This window comes from Phodopus roborovskii, unplaced genomic scaffold, assembly GCF_943737965.1.
Source record: "Phodopus roborovskii unplaced genomic scaffold, PHOROB, whole genome shotgun sequence".
Taxonomy (NCBI): domain Eukaryota; kingdom Metazoa; phylum Chordata; class Mammalia; order Rodentia; family Cricetidae; genus Phodopus; species Phodopus roborovskii.
Genome location: NW_026126459.1, coordinates 902,458 through 925,207, shown reverse-complemented (window position 1 = coordinate 925,207; position 22,750 = coordinate 902,458). Strand labels below are relative to the sequence as shown.

Here is a 22,750-nt window from a genome sequence, read left to right as displayed (position 1 = left end):
TACCAGTCCATGTGTAGGCGATTCTAGGACAAGCAAGGCAATCCTACAGTTACAGGAACTGGTTACCAGGACAGGGGTTGGAGTTACTTTGGAAAAGGAGACTTTCCTGATGTAAAAGAAATAATACTTTTCTTAAATGTGGTATTACTACAAGGGCAAAGGAACTTCCAAAACAGTATAAAGTAGGTACTGTATTGTGCTGAATGAAATGTCCTGATAACATTTATGTCATGTGATGCTGAGTTTTCCAGAAAATGGGTATCATGTCCTCTTTAACTTATCTGCCCACTTGAAGCTTTTGGGTTCACTGGAATTTGTTAAAAACTCAAAAATATGCCCTTTAGAACAAAAATTATTTTCATGTTGTCTCAGAACTAGTTATTGTGGTTAATGCTCTGATCAAAGGAATCCAGAGACAGAAACAAAAACAGTTGCTGGCTGGATTTACTGTGTACTAACTCTGAGCAGCAGCACAACTGTGTTCTGCCTGTCTGTGGAGACAAATTCCCAAATTTCTGCTTCCAGGGTGACAGATGTCCACTGACTTCTCTGGATCAGTTAAAATACCAAGTACACTATGGAGCCTTCCTAGATCTACAGTGACACTAGTTATCGCCTTGTCTAGAGCTCTTACAAGGCCTGGCTCTGGGATCTGTCTGGCTTCCCCAGCACATTCCACACAGGATGCATGGCACCTTTTTACTCTCATCTTTCAAACAGCTGAAACTGTTCCTCAAAGATCTTAAAACATTTTCAACAAGTTATATTAGAAAGACACAGCTGAGCCTGGGGCTGCTAAAATAGAAAAAGGGATGTAGTCATGAGGGCACTGCCCTCAAAGGACAGTGGAAAGCTCTGAATGAGGACCGTGCCACATCTAGTGGGCAGTAACTGCAGACATCAACTCTTAGCAAGAGCAGGTATCAAGGGGAAACAGTACTTCATAGTAAAACAGAGCACACTGACAACAAACAAACAAACAAACAAACAAAAAACAGCCCAAAATTTTAAAATAGCAATATAGAATAGAGCAAGGTATTGTACACACCTATAATCCCAGCACTCAGGAGGCTGAAGGACAACTATGAGTTTGAGGCTAGCCTGGGCCACATGGTATGAGGCTAGCCTAGCCTGGGCCACATGGTGAGAATCTGTCTCTTCCCACCCCACCCCCCAAAAAAAAGAGCAGACAAAGGACATGCCAATTGTAGATTTGGGTTTTTGTTTTGTTTATTGTCATGTGCTAGACACTAGGGTCATAGGAATCACTAACACAAGATCACTCGGGGAACAGAGCACAATGAAAGAATTTAAAATTGTGTAATTTAAAAGCAAATACAGTAGCAGAGGCCAGCACTGAGAAACAGAAGCACAGGGCACAAATCTAGCTCAGTACTAAATAAGCATGGTGCCTGAGAGAGGCCTCACATAGTAAACAGGAGCACCTGGGAGAAGGGGGGGGGCATCACAAATAGAACTGGGGGCAGCCTGGAGGACATAGGCAGAGGCACACATCAAATGTGTCACCAAGAGTCAAGCAGTCGTGAAAGCAAAGGTCAGGGATTAAATCCCATGGCTTGGAGTTCAGCATGTGAAAAGCCCCTTTCTTCAACCTTTCAGATAGGCAACCACCTCTTAAGCAACACAGCTCTGCCCTGAAAGGGTTTAAATCAATGGTGTTCTGGAACTTCAAAGAAAACCTAGAAAATTCTCAGTGTTCAGCTCAAAGTCAGCTGTCCAGTCCCCCCAGCTTTCTTGTTCTGGTGACAGACAAGAGATTTAACCAAAAGCAGCCCATCTGTGACTTGAGAAATGTGACTTGGAAAACCGTGACAATCCACATCTTAGATATACTAAGTATCTCCAAGCACCACTTACTGACTCCGAGAATGAATGTCTTATAAATTATCTGCATGACACTCCTGTTCTATAGATTTCTCTCCTAAATGAATGGAAGTCTCACTCAAGGAAAGATCCTCCTGGTGGACAATATCTGGGGGTGGGGTAAGATCTTTTCCATGTTGACTGTACTTGTAGAGCTTCTCTTCAGTATGCATCTTCTGGTGCTGAAGGAAATTGGACCTCTGTATAAAGCCTTTCCCGCAGTAACTGCACACATAAGGCTTCTCTCCAGTATGGACAATTTGATGTAGCAACAGCTTAGAGCTCTGGATGAAGGCTTTCCCACAGTCTTTGCACTCAAAGGGTCTGTCTCCAGTATGGATCTTCTGATGCTCAGTGAGGTGGGCCTTCTGCAGAAAAGCCTTGCCACATTCTTTACATTCATATACCCGCTCACCAGTGTGGATTTTCTGGTGTCGTATAAGGTATGAACTCAGAAAGAAGGCTTTCCCACACTCATTACACTCATAGAGCTTTTCCCCTGTATGGATTCTCTGATGCTGAGTGAAGTTGGATGTCTGACTAAAACGCTTCCCACACTCATTGCAGACATAAGGCCGTTCTCCAGTATGAATTCTCTGATGCTGAATGAGCTTTGAGCTTCGAATAAAGGCCTTCCCACACTCATGACATTCAAAGGGTCTCTCTCCAGTGTGAATTCTCTGGTGCTCAATGAGATCTGAACGGTGTCGGAAGGCTTTCCCACAGTCTCTGCATTCATACTGTTTTACCTCTGTGTGGATCTGGTAATGCCGAATAAGGCTTGAGCTCCGAATGAAAGATTTTCCACACTCATTACACTCATAGGGTCTCTCTCCTGTGTGAATTCTTTGATGGCGAATAAGTAAGGAGCTCTGACTAAAGCCTTTCCCACACTCTTTGCATTCAAAAGGCCTCTCTCTGGTATGTACCCTCTGGTGCCGAAGCAGGTCTGAACTGTGACAAAATGCTTTTCCACACTGTGCACACTTGAATGGCTTTTCTTCTGTATGTACATGTTGATGTTCAACTAGGTTTGTATAGTGAATAAAGTCTTTCCCACACACATTGCATATACAGAGTCTGTCCCCAGTGTGGCCTCTTTGATGTTCAGTGAGGAGGGAGTTCTGACTGAAGTCTTTGCCACAGTGATCACACTGATAAGGCTTCTCCCCTGTATGAGAAATCTGATGTGGGACCACATTTGAATTAAACGGGAAGCTTTTGCCATCAATACCACAAGAATGGGCCTGCCCTTCTATAAGTTCTCTTTGAAGTATAAGAAGATTTGAGTTAAGAGTAGGACTCCTTCCTGACTTACTACACATCTGGGCAGTTTCTCCTGTTTGAATTTTCCAGTGGGTCACTGTCAACTGTTTGAGGCTCCCCTCCTGAGAGGGGGGACTCTCTAGGATCTTCCTTTCTGGATTCCCCAACAGCTGCACTAATCTGTCTTCATGAAATTCCCCGGGCTCAGAGATGGTGGCCTCCAGCACTGTGAGTTTGTCTGACATCATATTATGTGAATTTTCATCCCCAGAAATTCAGGCTTCAAGATCACCTTCTTGTCCCCAGCACCTATAGTAGACTGTAAAACAAGAAAAAAAGATGGTCTGTCCCTGCTCGACAGGCAGAAGGTATAAAACTAAACTCCCATACAAGTGAGAGAGGAAGCATCTCCTCTGCCCAGACTTTGGACCCTTCACTGTTACCAACTTTCCCCTTGCCCCAACCGTCAACATGGGAAGGCTTCTTGGGGCTCCACCTCTCATACATCCAACCCCAAGACAAACAAGACTGTGCTGTCTAAACAGCACTAATCTAACTTGGGACCTGTGTGGGACACAAGAGAGGTAGGGATATAGGCAGGGCTCTACTTAATTACAGACATGTAATTCCAAACACCACACAAATAAAATCTATCAGTCCCACTAATTTCCACCCTCATGGCTATCTTGTCCCTAGCCAGTGTGCATCGCATGGTCCACAGTACTGCACCCACTTTAGGCTATCTGTAGCACGCCGGGCTTCAGTGCCAGCAGCAGGGTAGCATTTCTGACCTACAGAGACTGACCTTGACGCCAAGAACCCAGTTAGGATCTCCATACTTCCAATCTTTCACTCTTTTGGTGACCTTATAACCTAGTCCCCTCAACGAAATCCCTTGGTGATTGGAATGGCTCCAGTGGTCCTGTTCAGAGCCTCACTGAACAATTCTCAACACTTTATATACTTAGCCCTATAAATCTAAGAATTAGCCCATCTCAGCTAAAAAATAGAAATTAACAACAAAAATCCTACATCTGTACTGAACATGTACACACTTTTTTTTTTTTTAAATGCCATTGCTCCTTGAAAACAGCATACTTAACTAGCTGTCACAATGTATTAGGTATAACATTATACTTTTTTTAAAGGCAGGGTCTCACCATATGGTACTGGCTGAGCTAGAACTCACTATATGGAACAAGCTTGCCTCACACTCACAGAGACCCACCTGCTTCTACCTCCCCAGTGGTGAGAGTAAAAGTACTGGGAACTCACAACATTTTGGGGAAGAGACTCAAGTAATTGCAGAGTGAAGAAAGGTATATAATCCTCTTTATGCAACTCAACGCCCTTTTCTTCCTATCACCTTGTATGAGCCCCAGCTGTGGCTAGATTTAGCCTGTTCTGGATCTGTCTGAACCACTTGCTGGCCAACTGCTCTCTACATCTACAGCTCTGATGCCCAAAGGACTGTCACCCAACTCCCCTTCTTCTTCTTCTTTTTTTTTTTTTTTTTTTTTTTTTTTTTTTTTTTTTTTGTTTTTTGTTTTTGAGATGGGTCTCACTCTGAAGCTGTCTGTCCTGGAACTTGCTCTGGCTTCAAACTCAGAAATGTACCTGCTTCTGCCTCCCAGATGCCAGAATTAAAGGTGTGCATCACTGCCTGGCCACCCTGTTCTTCTTTTTAAAAATTCAACAGTGGGGCTCTAGAGATGGCTCAGCAATTAAGTGTCCTTGCTGTTCTTGCAGAGGACCCAGATTCAGTTCCCAGCACACACAATGGCAGCTCAAAACTGTCTGTAACTTCAGTTCCAGGGGATCTGATACTGTTTTCTGAATTCTGTGGGCACCAGGCCCACGTGTGGTACACATACACACATACAGGTAAAGCATTCATACACATGAATTAAATATTTAAAATGTCTAGCACTAAAATTCTATCCCTTAGCTGCTGTGGGATAGATAATCCTTCTGTATGCTGTGAAAATGTATTACTCTCAATGGCTGATAATAAAGCTGAATTGGCCTATAGCAAGGCAGAATAAGGCTAGGCAGGAAAGCCAAACTGAAAATACAGAGAGGAAGAAAGACAGAGTTAGAGAGATGCAAGCAGCCACTGGTGAAGCAAAATGCAAGAGGACAGGCAAAGCCATGACACATGTGGCAAAATATAGATTAATACAGATGGGTTAACTTAAGTTAAAAGAACTAATTAGTAATAAGCCTGAGCTATAGGCTGAGCATTCTGCAATTAATAGAAGCTTTTGTACATTTATTTGGGACTGAGCAGTTGGCATAAAAGAAAATCTCCACCTCTGTTTATACTTAGCCCTTGCTTCAATAAGAAAGCAAAGGCAGTAAGACATGAATGTCCATTCCATTACCTGTGTTTACCTCTCTCCTGTTTCATGAGTCAAGCTGTATTTGACTTGAGGGAAGGGTCTCACCTCCCCCTGCTCTAGACTCTCTCCCATTCCATCTCATCCAGCCATCATTCCCTGCCTCTTGAGATGGAAGCTTCTCTGCCTCTCTAGCCTGCCATTCCAAGCAACATACAGCAATGCTAGCTCTTCCATCCACTTAACTGGGGAAAGAATTGCCAGATTTGACATAGTAGGGAACAAGAGGGCCTTGGCATCTTCTAGGTAGAGTATCAAAATCTCATTCAAAAGCTAAATGGCACACACACACCTAGTCTCTGAGATTCTTAAAGCTGAAACACTTCAGATGATTAACTACTCTGGGGAAACACAGCAACATCCTATCTCAAAGAACAAGAATACGAACCTAAATTCCTGGACTCTATTTCCTCTCCAGCTACTACCCTACCTCTCCTTTATAGTGACACTCAATGGACACTGAGTTTATTTATTTATTTATTTATTTTTTGCATCTCCTTTGCTTTCTTAAGTACACAATAGTCTACTACATCACCAAACTATGGCCACTTACTCAACTCCACTTCTGCCAGTACCTGACACCCACTGACTTACTCATGGAGTCATCTTGTCACAGTACTCCCAGGACAGCCTCTACTAGTTTTCTCTCTCAGCAACCACCTCTTCCCAGTGTTCAGTGATGACAATGGAGCCTTGCCATGATCCAGGCAAGACTGCCCTTCATCTCTACTGACCTAGCTCAGCAGAGAGATGCTATCTGCTGCTGAAAATGCCTTTTCCTCCTGCAACTGGGCTCTTTCCCAACTTCCACATTTGACTATCTTTCAACCTGATGTCTTCACGGGTTTTCAAACCTCAGGTGTTGACCTTCTGACTTCTGCTAAATCTGTCCCTTATATACTGAGATCTCCATCAACTTGTATTTGTTCAGGCCAGAACTGTGCAATAGTCCTAGATTCCCTTTACTTTTTATTCATTCCCCACATCTAATCCACCAACACACCTGTAGGCCAGGCCCTGATCCTGTCTCAAAACCCCACTGCCATCCTCTACTATTATTCTTAACACACAAGGGTGACAATCTTCTAAACTCTATTGCTTTTCTACAGAGCCAGCAGGATGACTTTCTGATGGGAGATGTCATTCTGTATATGTTTCTCATACTGGTTAATAATAAAACACTGTTGGCCAATAGGAAAGGAAGATAGGAGGGACTAGGAGACAAGGAGGAAATAGAAAGTAGTAAGGAGGAGTCAAGATGGAGAGTCTAGAGAGAACAGTATGCGGCCACAGGCTCCCGGTAAAAAAAACGCGTGGACATACATAGATTAACACAAATGGGTTAATAACTAAGACAGAGCTAGCCAATAAAAAACTAGTACCTGGCCAATAGCATTGTATCAAATACAGAGTCTCTGTGTGTTATTTGGGGCTGGCGCAGTGGCAGGACAAGACCGGGCGGCAGCAGGCGAAAAAACCGAACTCGATACAGATGGCGCCCAACGTGGCTAGTAAAAACTTACATACACTTAAAATTTAATAAAAGCTTAAAAAAAAGGGTTTTAAAAACAAAAAAACAAAGACAAACAAAGTTTCTTGCTACAACATTTTTCTCAGTTAAACTCTTTGCTAGAGACAAGCAGATATTCTCGCGGCTCCTTTAAGGAAAGATTCCTTACTTTGAATAAGCGGGGAAAAAAACACACAGCTTTTAAATAACTCTGCTAACAATTTATTGGTGTGTATGAGAGATGGCAATGGCAGTGACCACATCTCCAAGCCGGCAGCATGCTTTCTGGCGTGACTCGGACAGGAGAGAATCGGGTTAAATTTCCTGGTGTTCATCTGTCTAGGTTGTAAGTTATTTCTCCCTAAATAAACATCTATTCGGCTTATTTGTTTATCCTGATCCTTATTTACCGCAATAACTTTCTATTTAAAAACCTTCAAGACTCTCCTATCCCCCTACAACCAGCATTTTCTCCAAGTAGGCAGATGAATTAGCAGGAACACTTGAGTCACTTACTAGGCATTTGAGGCCAACTTTTCCTACCACTTCTTCTAAGAGCCAGCTATTTCCAGGGGCCACTGCTCTACTCTGCTTCCCAAAAGCTTCAAGCTTCAGAACTACTGAAACTACAGCAAAGCAGTGCTGCCAGTCTGCTGTGCCAGAGTCTAACTGGCACCCAGTCAGCCATGGTGCATCATGACACATGTTTGTCACAGAGTAAATGGCTGCACTACTTACAGAGTGGAAATAGACTAGAAGAGAAAGTAAATCAGAAGATCACTAGCCCAGTCAGGAGGGAAGTAAAGGTTCAAATTCAGACATGTCACCCACAGAGTCCATTTCCTGCTTTGGGAGACTTTATCCTTTGTTTTACCCTGTAAAATATGTTGGTTTTACAGGGTATTTTGCTTAGGGATAGTCAGGATTAGTACTAAGAGAAATTTGCATGTTGAAACTTAATGTCTGAAAAAAAGGGTAAAATGGACAGGTGGTTTCTTGTCATAGAAATCACTGATACCAACAGGGCATTGGTAGCACACACCTTTAATCCCAGCACTCGGGAGGCAGAGGAAGGCAGATCTCTGTGAGTTCGAGGCCAGCCTGGTCTACAGAGCAAGTTCCAGGACAGCCTCCAAAGCTACACAGGGAAATCCTGTTTCGGAAAAAAAAAAAAAAAAAAAAAGAAAAAGAAAAAATAAATCATGGATACCATCTGATTTTAACTATTTTATGTAGCACTAAGGATTTTATGCATTATGTAGAATTTAGGGTATTATGCATGTTAGACAAGTAAGTACCCTACCAATGACCTACACCTCCGCCCCTGATACCATACTTAAAATGACTATGCTACCTGGAAACAAGCCTGCATCTGTTTACAAGAACAGCTTAAAAACATTTGTGCCTCTTGGTGACTTTCAAAAGTTCGATTTTTTTTGTTTTTTTGTTTTTGTTTTTGTTTTTGTTTTTTGAGACAGGCCTAGCTGTCCTAGAACTAGCTCTGTAGACCAGGCTGGCTTCGAACTCACAGAGATCTGACTGCTTCTGCCTCCCAAGCTCTGGGATTAAAGGTGTGTACCACCACGTCCAGCTTATAAATTCTTGTTTTAAGAGAAGTTTCTTAAATAAAATATATCTGCTAGAAGAAATGTTCATCTCAAAATCATCAAATTGGGGGCTAGAGAGATGGCTTAGCAGTTAAGAGCACTGGCTACTCTTCCAGAGGACCTGGGTTCAATTCACAACAGTTTATAACTCTGTAGTTCCAGGGGATCCAATGCCCTCTTCTGGCTTCTGAGGGCACTGGTACACAGACAATGGACAGACTTATATACAGATAAAACACCCATCCACATAAAATAAAATAGGAGTAGGAAAGCTTGCATAGATTCAGCCTTTGGAATAACCAGTCAAGTGGACCTCAACACCTGCCTCCTTAGAAGCCTGTGGAGGTGCCTCTGTAGCTGTGCAGGTAGCTGGGTGCCATGTGTGCACAGCAGGTTTGTATCATGTTTCCCTCACAATCATCCATACTTTCACCAGAGGCAGCTTACTTGAGGTCAAAAAAAAAAATATAAATATATATATATATATATATATATATATATATATATATATATATATATCCAGTGGCTGGCTGACCTCTTGGGGCTCTTCTTCTGATGGCTGCCCCTAGAGCCTGCACACAAGGTTTCCTGCTGACAAGAACAAGCTTCTTTTCCCAACAAGTCCAGGAGCCTTTTAGCAGCCATCCTCCTCCACAAGTCAAAAAAACAATTAGGAGGGCTCTCTGATCCACCTCAGGACACCATTCTGCTCTGGCTGCTTCTCTGGCATCCCTTACACCTCCAGATTAGATCATAGTCTCAATGGGGCCTTTGCCATCTCTGCTCTCTCTCCATCATCCCCCAAATTATTCCAGAACCAGGAGTGTCCAAAGCTAAGTGTACCGGCTTGTGAAGTTTCTCTGTACCTCCCATGAAGTATTAAAACAGATGCAAGGCCTCATTCATGACAGAAACAAAGTTCTGCTCCCTGGGAGTGAAGCAATGCCTTAAAACTTGGTGTGTAAGTAGGGCATGGTAGCTCATGCATTTAAACCCAGCACTCAGGATCTCTGTGAGTTCGAGGTCAGTCTGGTCCTCAGAACAAGTTCCAGGACAGGTAGGGCTACACAGTGAAACCCTGTCTCAAAAAAATCACCACCACAACCAAAATCCCTCAGTGTGTGTGTAGGGAGGTGCTCACTTCTGATTTCTTTATGAGCAGAAGACATTTCTTTCTTTCATTGGGATGGGTCTCAGAAGGTGTCTGTGAGTGTACAGGGTAACTGTAAATACCAGCTTCTCCTGGAAACTGCTTGAGTTTAGAGCCCTACTCCTGTTAAAACCCACAGAAAAGCTTTAGCGTACTACTCAGGCCCTGGGGACTCCTGAACCAAAGTGGAGCAGGATGCAAAGTGGGTTAAATGTCCCTAGCATCATAACAGATATCACAGATGTTGACTCTCACACTTCTGACTGAAAAGCTTCGGGGGAAAGCTAGGACAACTTGGCTGACACTTGACCCCACCTGGAAATCCTCCTTCAGGTCATACGGAGCTGATTTTGCCCAGCACGCATTCTCTGGAACCCTGAAGCACTGGGGTTCCTGGAGGGTTTCTCCTCCAGCAGAGGCCGAAAAGCCTGCGGGAAGGCAAGGTCCAAGCACAAGGGCAGATGCGCGCACCTGCACTCCATCACCTGAACAGCCAGCCTTATAGCAGCTAAAAGGAAACCTTAGCTGCAGGCGCTGGGGCTGAGTGTGCAACCCGAGGGCCTTTATGTCCTCGGGTGACCGGTCTAAGCATCTACCACACCCAGCTCAGCAAGGAAAAGATGCAGCTCTCGGCCGGAACCAAGAGAGGAGCTGCGGATACCTGCGACAGCGAAATGCATTCGGGCCCGGAACACCAACGGAATCGCGAATCCCGCCATGAACCCGCCCGCCTGCCCGCGCTAGGCACGACACTCTCACCCAGAGCCCGGCAACGAGAGGACAGCGCAGAACCAAACCAAGCCACACCCGGACGCGCAGTCCCGGGCAGCCACAAAGCCCACGCCGCAGCTGCACGCCCCGGCCGGAAGCTGCTGGAGGCCCCGCCCGGAGGACGTCCATAGCCGCTCTAGAATGAGAGTGGAGACCAGAGCCTTCTCCATGCCAGACTTCCGGCCGAGACCACAGCGTCCAGCCAAAGGACCCAGTACGCAGACGCGGCGGTGAGGAATTGTTTGCTGCACAAGTAGGTGTGGGGTCAGCGGCGATACCCACCCATAGATGTCGCCATGCTTCCCTGGAAGAGCTGGGAAATGGGAAAGGCAGGCCCTCTAGAGAGATTGTCATGAAGGTTTCTTACTGTTTGTGGTGGTGTCGGTTCCGTTTGGGGCTTTTGGTTTTAGTTTGAGGGGGGATTTAAACCAAATTTATTATTATAGTATGTGTACGCGCGTGGTCGAAGGACAACTGAGCCACTGTGTCTGAGAAACAATGATCTAACTTTGTAATAACCCACTGGAGACTCAGAGTAGTGAAATCAAGGCAGTATATTTTATGACCTTGCCAAGTCAGGTGAAAGCCTAGAATATGTAGCTCACTGATCAAGGCAGGGAGCTTTATTTATTTATTTGTTTGTTTTTATTGTGCATGTTAGTGTTTTGCGTGTGTGTGTGTGTGTGTGTGTGTGTGTGTGTGTGTGTGTGTGGTTTGCGCGTGTGCACCGTATTTGTGCTTGGTGCTCATGGAAACAAGAAGAGGGCACCAGATCCCCTGATACTAGAGTTTTAGACACAGGTGTTAGCTGCTATGTTGGTGCTAGAAATCGAACCAGGGTCCTTTGGAAGAGCAACTGTAAAGAGTCTTTTCCTGTCCCTCCAGATAGCACCCAAATAATGACACAGAGACTTCTTATTGAAGGGCCCAGACCCTCACGCAACACCCTGCTTTGGCAGCCATGCCAGCCTGCAGAAAAGATCCAGCAAGATGTAGATCCCTGACTCAGCAGTATGTGCTGAGCCCCCTGACCCTGTCCAACCTTACCCTAATTCCTGGGAAGAAACAGCCAGATACCATCCATGGGTAAGGAACTAATCAGCAGTTAGCTGGTGGGTTTTGGATGTGCTTTACTGATAATAGTGGAATGTAATAGGTAGCAACAGCCCTTGGATGGCCTCCAGGCATAGCAACATTCCTGCAGCTGACCAATCAATTCAGGACAGGTTGTCCCAGCCAGGAGGTACACCAATCATGAGACTTGCTATGCAACTAGCAGATTCCCAGAAACCACCCTTGCTCTATTCCCAATATTACCCTGCCCCACTGTTGTTCGGGGTCCCTCCTACTCCACCCACTGTGACGGATGGATGGAGGACCCGAGGTAACTCTTAATTAAGACTATTTGATTTTGCATAGGATCTGGTCTCATGATGGTTTTGGGGGTTGAGTCTGGGCACAACACTTATTATGAAAGCCCAGCCTGTATCTAAGGCTTGTTCCTTACTATCTCTTATAACTTAAACTAACCCATTTATAGTAATCTACATTATTTCATGTAGCATTACTTCTCTTCTATCTTGCATCTCCTGTTTCTTCTCCATATTCCTGGTGCCTCCTGCAGGCCTCCATTCCTCCTCTTCTTCCTTTCTCTCCCCAGAAATCCCACCTATACCTCCTGCCTAGCTGTTAGGTAGTCAGCTTTTTATTACACCAATCACAAGAACTACATCTTCACACAGTGTCCAAATATCCCACAACAAGCAACGAGTGTTCTTAACTGCCGAACCATCTCCCCAACAGAGCATGCCTTTTTTGTTATAGTGTGGATATTTTGCTGGCATGTATGTCATTGCCCACAGATGCCAGAAGAGGATCACTTCTTTAAAAAGCATGGGCTCAAACTCCATCCACTCTTTGTGCCTCCAAAGCAAGCACTTTACTGACTGAGCTACCTCCCTGGCCCCAACCCAGACTTTCAATGGCAAAAGGGTGGTTGCAAGCTTAGAAACTTGTGGTAAGTAATCCAGTGCCTTCTGAACCTGGACTTGTGCTGTGGTCATAATGTAACTTCCTCAGTTATCTGAGATCTTTCAAGTATTTAAAAAGCCCCACAGTAGCCAGGTACTCAGGAGGTAGAAGCTGGAGGATCTCTGTAAATTTGAGGCTAGCCTGTTCTACAGAGTTCCAGGACAGCCAGGGCTATACAGAGAAACCCTGTCTCAAAACTCAAAAACAAAAACCAAAAAAGAAGGAGGAGAAGCAGCAGCAGCAGTAGCAACAACAGAAAAAGAGAGGACTGAAGACATGACCCAGAGGTTAAGAGCACTGGCTGCTCTTCCAGAGGTCCTGAGTTCAATTCCCAACAACCACATGTTGGCTCACAGCCATCTATAGTGACATCTGATGCCCTCTTTTGGTGTACAGGCATACATGTAGATAGAGCACTTGTAAACACATGAGGTAAATAAATCTTTAAAATAAGAAAAAGAAAAGCATCACAGTTGCCACAAGTGTAATCTGACTGGCTGCCTAAAAAGGGCTGTGTGGCTAAAAGTTCTCCACTCCAGGAAGCTAGCACTATAATCTAGCACTTGCCAATTAAGAATTCAACCCAGGAACCAGTTTCTTACCTTATTTATAGGAAAAAATAAATATTAATTAGGATGATTAGTAGCTGGGTACATGCCTTGAGTGGATCTCTGTGAGTTCAAGGTCAGCTTTGTGTACATAGGTGGTTCTGGACCAGCCAAAGCTACATAGTGACATCCTGTTTCAGAAAAAAAAATTGTGTGTGGGGGGATGATTACAGTAAAGCTTTATCATTATAAACAATATGGTAACAATGCCAAGCTTGTGCCCAAGACATTTTAGATAGGTTCTGGGACTAGATCTCTGTTCTAGAGATAACCAGCCCTGAAGCTCCCAGCACATCTTGCCAGTCAGGACCAAAGACAACCTTTTCTCTGAAGATGAGCAGTCCAGAAGCTGCAGCAGGCTCAGCATCACCCAGCTAAAAGTGTTCTAAATTCCCCAGGAATTTAGGTAAGGGCTTTCCACTTTGGAGGGATCTTTGCAAAGACATGAATGCCAATCCTTTCAAATGTAATCAGCAAAGATGGGTTCCAAGTCTGCCCATGCTCCAATAAATGAACCTACACCAATACTTATGCAAGCAACCCTAATTATATTCAATGGGTCACTAAAAAGACACAAAATTGGGAGAGGCTTGTTTGGAAGAAGGGGCACAGAGAGTAGAGGGGGAAAAGAATTAAATAAAAATACATTGTATACATGTATTACATCATCAAGCAGTAAATAAAAGATGTTGACATATTCCACTCTAGAAAGAGTCTTCTTAAGACTTGGGAAGCAAACAAATCACAGGTCTCAAGATGTCCCTAAAACCAAATTCATAAGTTTGTATAAGCAGTAAGGGTAGCTGAGGAAGGGAGACCTGCCCAACTAACTAAAAATCATACAAAAGCTCCAGGGTTTCAGCTTTCCTGAGTCATCACTCATGCTGAGGTGAGCTTTGTAGTAATGTACTCCTGTAAGTAACTCCAATAAACTCATTGGTTCTCAAAGTTGAAAAGGATTGTCACAGAATAGTTATGAATTTGACTCCTACCCACACTTGTCATTCCTATCAGCTTTCTGTTTCCATCCTTCCAGCCATTTTGGAACTCCTTGAACTCTGCTGCAGCCGCTTGAACCCGTAATAGACATTCTATAGCCTACATGCAGGCAGATTCACTGTGTGATGTATAATCTATAACCTCAAAGTTAATAGTCATAGTTAAGGTTAGAATAAAGTAACTTGTGTTTACTTTAACTCGATATCAAGGGAATTAGGACTACTTGGCATACTGCTCCCAGTGAAATTACTATTCTTTTTTAATTTATTATTGTTTGATAAATTCTGATATTGTGGGAAAACACAAGTGGGCCAGTTCTCTCTTTCCACAATTTATTTGGGTTTGGGGGTTGAACTCAGGTCATCAGTCTTGTTGGCAAATGCCCCTGCCTGTTGAGCTGTATCCTCAACCTATCTCTGTATTTTTAAATCAACACTACCAACCCAGTTGATATACATATAATTAGCTTAATTCATTCATCTGTTGTCCTATTGACATCCTCATAACCAATATACATATTTATAGATATTTACATTTTTATATGTACATATATGCAAGCACATAATATATTATGCATCTCAGATATGCATAACTTATAGATTGTGCACGCGCGTGCACGCATGTGTGAATGTGTATGTATGTATGTGTGTGTGTGGTTTTTCGAGACAGGGTTTCTCTGTGTAACAGCCTCAGTACACCGTCTTTTGTTTGTTTGTTTGTTTTTTATTGTTCCATAAGAATCAACATCATCTTAAAAGTTTTTTCCTTCCTTCCTTTCTTCCTTCCTTTCTTCCTTCCTTCCTTCCTTCCTTCCTTCCTTCCTTCCTTCCTTCCTTCCTTCCTTCCTTCCGACAGTGTTTCTCTGTGTAGCTTTGGAGGTTGTCCTGGAACTAGCTCTGTAGACCAGGCTGGCCTCGAACTCACAAAGATACATCCACCTCTGTGCCACCATCGCCCGGCGGTAGGAGAGGTTTTATTCACTGCTTTAAAATACTCTATTCATGTAAAAAGAATGCGAGTCTTCTGTAAATTCTTAGCCAAAAACACATAACTGACTTAGAGGCTTGGTGGTGCATCAGGATGCTGGCTCAGGCAGGAGGAGGTGTGTGGCCACTCAAAGACATGCAGAAGGGCCCATGGGAAGTGGTCTCGTTGCAGGATAAGAAATTAGAGATTCCTGCTCAGCCCACTACTGCGCTGCGGGACCTGTGTCGGTATAACCACCAGAGTGTGTTTGAGTGGGTGGCTCATCTTCAGCGATACAGTGCCTATGGCCAAAGCAAGCCGGAGCACCCCTGCCACGCCCACAAACCTTGGTTTCCTAGACTGCTGCCAGGCCCGGAGGACATTTCCCAGAAACTCCCGCGCTGCACTGGTTCATGACGAAGACTCCATTTCCCAGAGTTCCCCGGGAAGGTCTTGCCCCCTCCACCTGCACCGCGAGTAGCTGGAGAGTTGTGCACCGGAAGCAGCTCTCGGACTGGTGAAACCAAGGCAGGTGAGGCTCCAGGGTGGAGGCAGCGCAGCAAACTAGGAACCCCATAGGATGGTTAGTCGAGGCTGTAAGAGTGCGAATGGCATCGGAGGGCTCCGTGGACTTGGGCTGGGTGACCTGCAAGATCGGGAACCACGGGGTGTGGGGGCCGGGCCCTTGCTCTTCTGGGTAACTGTGGAGCCACAGGGCTGGGCCTGAGCCATCCACAGAGGCCGTAGCATATTTTCAGCGTCTCGAGGCCTTCCAGGGGATGCACCCTGCCCTAGAAAAACTAGGCTTTCCTAGGCTATTGGCTGTCAGCTCAGCACTAGTGGGTATCAGGCTGCAAGCACGAGCACCGCCCCCCACCCCCGTCGGTCTGTAAAGAGTGAGCCTTGGGGAGAAGCAGCCATTACCATATGTGCTCAGAACTTCCAGCCCTAATTTTCAGTCATAGGGATGAGATATATCTTTCCTCTACCTGGTAGGGTCACGGGTTGGAACTAAGTTGCTTTGGTTTGGATAGCAGCCAGCAGGAACCTCTGACGCCCGGGGCAAAGGGAAACAGCTGGGTGTGTCTGGCCGCCCTGCCGGTAGTTACTCCTGCTTGGGAGTTTGATTTTGTGCCTGTTGCCCATTGGCTCAAGAGAATGGGGTGGGGAGAACAACACATCCTATATTCTTAGCTCACAACATTTGGCCTTGCAGGTAAAGCCACAATGGGTGAGCCCCAGGGGTCCATGAGGATCTTAGTGACAGGGGGCTCTGGACTGGTGGGCAGAGCCATCCAGAAGGTGGTCGCAGATGGCGCTGGCTTGCCTGGAGAGGAATGGGTGTTCGTCTCCTCCAAAGATGCAGATCTGACGTGAGTTGGAAACATATTCAGACCCAACCCCTACTCCTAGTTCCCTCACCAGGCTGAAGAGTGTCCTGCTGGGTCTGTTCCTGAGTCTAGCAGTGGCCCTCTGTGAGTCTGGGTCCTCCCTGCCAGATGACTGATCTGGCTGTGTTTTCTGCCTGTACTAAGCAAACATCCTTCTATAGTTACGGGTGCCCACGCCCAACACCTGCTAAAGCCCTGAACTTGGCTACCTGTCCTTTTGGCTGCCTTCTAGCCTTAGACCCATCCAGTTTTGGACCCACTGCCCCAGCTCCTAACTTCTTATTTCCTCAGGCCTCACTAGGCCCTCTGATATCCTGGCTTCCCTCAGGGATGCAGCACAAACCCAAGCCCTGTTCCAGAAGGTACAGCCGACCCATGTCATCCATCTTGCTGCAATGGTAGGAGGCCTTTTCCGGAATATCAAATATAATTTGGATTTCTGGGTAAGTTGGGGTGCTGGGGACAACAAGCATTGGGAGCCAAGAGCTCAGACTCTTGGAACTTGCACAGATTTACCCCCCCCCCCCAAGAAGTCCCTGAGGACTGGTTTTGCACGACCCTGGAGTCATTTGGCTAACTGCTAACATGCAGGATTAGGAAGCTAAAAAAAGCCAGAATACCATATTATGTAACTGGAGGCAGGTCCCTACTTACTGAGCCTGCTTGGCTGCCAGATTCTTGAACTCCCAGGCTTGGTTCATTCAGTTCCCTGAATCTACCAACCATCCCAAGTGTTGGAATGTCTCTAGCATGTACCATAGGAGGAAGGGCAAAACTTAAGAGCTCTTCTTCTGTTGACCATGCTCCTCAGAGTTGACCTGTGCACCTCTGTGCAGTAGCTTTGTCCTGGCTGGCCTAACCTAGACCCAGCAGCATGCAAAGGTTCCTACAAGATTTTGCCCACAGACTCTGATACCCAAAGCTTTCCTTGACTATCCCAGTGTTTTCAGCAAACTGCTTGGTCACTACCTCTTCCCTGTTCTTAGACCAGTATATCAATTTAGGGAGGAACACTGGAGAGGGGCAGGACGAGGGACAGAAAGAAGAGCTGGGTATGATTACTGTGGAGTTAGGAAGTTGGAGGAGGGCTTCTTCTTTGTAGTGGGAACCCCAGCTACAGTTTTCCTTGTCTCTACCACCTGCCCTGCACTGTGTAGCCCTGGGAATGCCACTCTGGCCTCCACACCCAGGCAGGCAGAGCAAGACTTTTCTGTGTCCCTACAAGCTGAGAGCTTCTATAAGGTCAGTGCTAGAAGGCTTAGGTTTCTCCAGAAGCACCTCATAAATAGACACACATAGTGCTCATATCTGAGCCAGGGTATGTTCCCATGTCTCTCCCTAGAGAAACAGCAAAGAACTTGGGTCATTCATAGATAGCCTAACTGTAGTTGGTTATTTTGCTCTTTGGGGGCCATCACCAAGCTCCCAAATAAATGCATGGAATCTTGTTCTTACTTATGAATGCCTTAGCTTAGTTTGTTTCTAGCCAGCTTTTCTAACTTAAATTATTCCCTTCATCTTTAACTGTGTTTTGCCTCTGGACTTTTCTTTATATGTCTTTCTTTCTTAATCCAAGGCTGGCTGGGTGGCTGGCCTGTGGTATCCTCCTCTTCTCCTTTTCTTGCTTCTTCGCTCTTTTTCTCTTCTTTATTCTCTCTGCCTGACAGCCCCGCCTATCCCTCTCCTGCCTAAGTATTGGCTGTTCAGCTCTTTATTAGACCAATCAGGTGTTTTAGGCAGGCAATGAAACACAGCTTTACAGTTAAATAAATGCAGCATAAAAGAATGCAGCACATCTTTGCATCATTAAACAAATATCCTATAGCATAGACGAATCCACAACATCTAACCCACCTATGCTACTCACTGCAGAGGAAGAACGTGCACATCAATGACAATGTCCTACACTCAGCCTTCGAGGTGGGCACTCACAAGGTGGTCTCCTGTCTGTCCACCTGCATCTTCCCTGACAAGACAACCTATCCTATTGATGAGACAATGGTGAGGGGCAGAGCCTCCTGGGGTAGGACCTGAGGGTATGGGCAGAGTCAATTGAGGATTCTCAGTGCATCTCTTTCTCCTCCAGATCCACAACGGTCCACCCCACAGCAGCAATTTTGGGTACTCGTATGCCAAGAGGATGATTGACGTGCAGAACAGGTGCTCCTTCTTGGTCTTGCCCAGGCCTCCTTGGAGAGGGGAGATGGATCCTTGGGTTAATGAGGCATTGTTGCTGCCTCATTTATACAGTTTCAGAGGGAATTGGGGACTCTAGGGGTACATTCTGGGAATGAGGTCAGGAAACACTGTCTCTGCAGGGCCTACTTCCAGCAGCATGGCTGTACCTTCACTGCTGTCATCCCTACCAATGTCTTTGGACCTCATGACAACTTCAACATCGAAGATGGCCATGTGCTGCCTGGCCTCATCCATAAGGTGCACCTGGCCAAGAGTGAGTGAAGCTATCCAGCACACGCCTGGCCGAGGTTACCTGCCTGAAGGGGCCCTGGGCTCAGCTGTGGGGTGGCTAGGGAGCTGGCTCTGGCTGCAGAGCTTTGACACCTGCTCCATCTGTAGGTAATGGTTCAGCCTTGACTGTGTGGGGTACAGGGAAACCACGGAGGCAGTTCATCTACTCACTGGTATGTATAGGGACATGGCTGTCCCAGAAAAAACTGTGTGGGAGGTAATAGAATAAGAAACGGTCCTTGAACCTTGCCAATCCCCCAGGGAATCAACTTTGGTTCAGTAGGAGAAAGTGTGGCCTGGATGAGGGACCTCCATCCAGGGTGAATCCTGGCTGTTCCCTCAAAGGAGCAGAAACAGCAGTACCACCTTTCCATTAGGAACATTTGCGATTTGACCTACCTTTTGACTTCTAGGACCTAGCCCGACTCTTCATCTGGGTCTTGCGGGAGTACAATGAAGTGGAGCCCATCATCCTCTCAGGTGGGCACTTTGTAGGTGTCATTTCCTATAGCAGGGCTGACCTGTGTCTACCCTAAGGAGTGGGAGCAGACATCCCCCTAGGGATCTGGACAGAGAGGTCTGACTGACTACTGGCCTGTGGTTCCCCACAGTGGGCGAGGAAGATGAAGTGTCCATCAAAGAGGCAGCCGAGGCTATAGTGGAGGCCATGGACTTCTGTGGGGAAGTCACTGTATCCTTTGACTTCAGGGATGGGCTGAGGTAGGTACTGTGGCTTTCCCTTGTAGGATGGCCAACATAACACCATTTTGTTTCTGGTGGTCCTTGCCCAGGCAGCAGGAGGGGATGTGTTGTATCCCAGACCTGTCCCAGGAAAGGACAGGTTCCAGGTAGGGAAAATGGGTAATGCTCCTTCTGCTATAGCCTTGACCAAGGTGTCCAGTTTGATTCAACAAAGTCAGATGGGCAGTATAAGAAGACAGCCAGCAATAGCAAGCTTCGGGCCTACTTGCCTGAGTTCCGTTTCACACCCTTCAAGCAAGGTAAGCTCCTACCTATCCCTTTCAAAACCCTTAACCACCTGATCTATGCTTCAGGCTCCTTGCTGGATAGCCCTTGGCTTCAGTGTCCTTATTCCCTGTTGTCATCTCAGCCTCCAAATGTGACCACGGAGGTCTGGTGTCATGTAGGCTTGGTCACCAGACCCTTATCAGAGCCTGTATCCACTGGGAAGCAGAACATTGTAGCTTGGTGCTGTATTTCATTCTGGGAGTTGGTGTTCATTCATACAGGTTGGGGAAAGAAGTAGAGAGGCACCTCTCTGGTGAATTTAGCCTTCCTTTGCCATTGCATCGTGGGTTCACCTCTACAGACTGAACCACTTTTCCTTAGCTCAGGGCTTCACTATTGTTCTCTGGTTTACACCTTAGCAAATTGATTTCCATATTCCCCAGAACATCTTAATTAAACTTCCAAAGGGATAATGCCAAATGCAGATTCTCATCAGAAAATACTGTGGTTTTCTGGGTTGTCTCCCAACCAAGTTTTCCTTAGGATTTGTTTGTATCTTTGGGAAACTCTCATACAGGATTCACATATATTAAACAGAAGATGCTGAAAAAGCAGATTAGGAGCTGGCTGGTGTAGGAGTTCCCCCTTACAGTTTAGGGTGTATGTGGGGATCCTCAACCCTCTCTACCTCCTGGGGATGGGAGGCAATGGCATCACCGACTCTCATTTGTCTGCCTCTGCAGCTGTGAAGGAGACTTGTACCTGGTTCACCGACAACTATGAGCAGGCCCGGAAGTGAAACATGAGACAAGCAGGTGCTCAGCTTGGCAATGCCCAGTCAGCAATTACCACCCTCAGACCTTGCCAAGAACTGAGGATAATATCCAGCAACCTGAGCCACATGCTGGTCTCTCTGCCAGGGGGCTCCATGCAGCCATCCAGGATGTTTGTCCATCCTCAGGGGAATGCCAGACCAATACCTTGCTTGTCTGCTTCTGCCCCAACCTCAGTATATCCATGCTGGTCTTGCTGTCCCTTAACTAGAAACCAATAAAATGGATTTTCATAATTCTGGACTCAGATTCTGGGTCCAGCTTTCCCCTCTCTATAACACAGCCTTCTTAACTTGTCCAGTCCTGGGACACACTGTCCTGCTGTGTGCTACTTAGCTCCTAAGAGCTGGTAGGCCCAAGACAAGAGTTCCCATATGAAGAACCAGAGAGTGGAGATGTGGATATCAGGAAGCAGGCAGAACAGGTCAGTTGTGAACTATCAGTGGGCTCAGGTATACGGCAGGGTATCTCCCCAACAGCCTGACCTGGATCTTGGTCATGCTTAGCCCTTCCATTTGTGGTCACACACAGGCATCTCTGCCTCAGACTTGAGGACCTTGGTGGATCTTGATTTGGACTGATTCACTTTGGGATTGTTTGTCAAGTCTTTGCCACTGCAGCTCTGGATCATTTTCAGGTTCCCATCCTAGATTCCATTCACCTAAGAGTGTTAGGATTTTTCCTTTTCCATGATGACATGGGGTTGGAAACTACAAGCTCCTCAACTCCTCAATGTTGGAATAGAGCTACCATTATCCCTGAAGACTGGGGAGAGCAGAGATAAGCATTTACTCCTAAGACTCAAGAGACATAGCTGCAGGCAGGCAGAGGTGACAGTTGGCACCTCTGTAATACATTGTGTCCCAGGTGTTGACTTATGAGCACCAGCCACATAGCTAAAACTGACACCAGGCTGCTGGACCAGTCCTCTAAAGGAACATAACTGTTATACATACATGTATGGTGATTTATAGTCTGGCTTACATGATGTGCTTTGGATAGCCCAATAATGACTAACATTGGAGAAGCCAAGAATCCAGTTGTTCAGTCAATGAGTTGACTGCATGCCTCAGGAATGCCAGCCTGTCCTAGAGGACTTCTGGATAGTTGATGTGTACATTGGGATCCTAGATGGACTTCATAGGCACAAGAGTTTCCTTCCATGTCCTGTTATCTGAGCTGCCACCAGAAGGTGCTGCTTTGATTGGGGTGGGTGTCTTCCTGCTTCAGATAGTCTTAAGAAAGTTCTTTGAAGGCTTGCCCAGGCACTTGTGTTTTAGTTAATTCCAGATGCAGAGTTGACAACTCTGACCTCCATGTCCCTTCCCCCCAGAAACCACATCTATTCCACCCCACTCACCTTTTCCCAGGTAATAAGCCTATTGGATGCAGTCTCATCACTTGCTCAGATTTTCTCATCCCAGCCCAACCGTCCTATACATTCTGCTGCTCACCTCCCAGAAATACTAAAGATATCCAATTATTTCCCCCCATCTCACTAACCCTTGGTTCTCAGCCTGCATCTGAGGCCTTTTGTCTTCCAGCAGGACAGTGCATGGCCTGCCTGATCGTTCACCTTCTAAAAGCAGCATCTGTTGGCCTCTCCAATGTTGTCCTGCCCAGTGTCCTTCCCACCACCACCCAGCCCCCATCTTCAGATTCCCTTTAAGCCTAGTCTTCTGATGAGAGTCCATAGAGGGAACTCTCCAGCCTCCAGCCCCCAGAAAGAGCTGAGCCGAGCTGATCAGAACCTGCCAGACACTCAGTTACTGTCTAGGGCCCACCAGTCTGTGCTAACTTCATCATCATGTCAAGGAGCACACAGTCAGTTCTACGAATCAGAATGCCTTAACAACTGACCAGGCAGCATGTATTTTCTGGCTGGCTTGAGGCCAAG

The 22,750-nt window shown here is 46.0% G+C and overlaps 2 protein-coding genes across 4 annotated transcripts; one reads left to right on the top strand and one right to left on the bottom strand.

Annotated features, from left to right (window-relative positions):
* Positions 1–1,230: 1,230 nt before the first annotated feature.
* Znf623 (zinc finger protein 623) lies at positions 1,231–3,987 on the bottom strand. The gene is made up of 4 exons (XM_051189096.1): positions 3,956–3,987; positions 3,708–3,714; positions 3,443–3,469; positions 1,231–3,068 (listed from the first exon to the last, which is right to left on the bottom strand). The coding sequence occupies exons 1-4, from the start codon at positions 3,985–3,987 to the stop codon at positions 1,899–1,901; spliced, it is 1,236 nt and encodes a 411-aa protein (XP_051045053.1). The 3' UTR covers positions 1,231–1,898.
* A 12,399-nt stretch (positions 3,988–16,386) lies between these two features.
* On the top strand, positions 16,387–21,089 carry Gfus (GDP-L-fucose synthase). Of its 3 annotated transcripts, none has more exons than XM_051189148.1 (10): positions 16,387–16,564; positions 16,911–17,025; positions 18,455–18,583; positions 18,669–18,742; positions 18,901–19,034; positions 19,160–19,224; positions 19,465–19,531; positions 19,663–19,742; positions 19,953–20,052; positions 20,764–21,089. In XM_051189148.1, the coding sequence occupies exons 1-10, from the start codon at positions 16,419–16,421 to the stop codon at positions 20,817–20,819; spliced, it is 966 nt and encodes a 321-aa protein (XP_051045105.1). In that variant the 5' UTR covers positions 16,387–16,418; the 3' UTR covers positions 20,820–21,089. The 3 variants fall into 3 exon arrangements, with proteins under 3 accessions (XP_051045105.1, XP_051045104.1, XP_051045106.1); XM_051189147.1 differs by having other exon boundaries at positions 19,663–19,771; positions 19,934–20,052; XM_051189149.1 differs by having other exon boundaries at positions 16,415–16,564; positions 16,874–17,025; positions 19,663–19,771; positions 19,934–20,052.
* Positions 21,090–22,750: the final 1,661 nt, after the last annotated feature.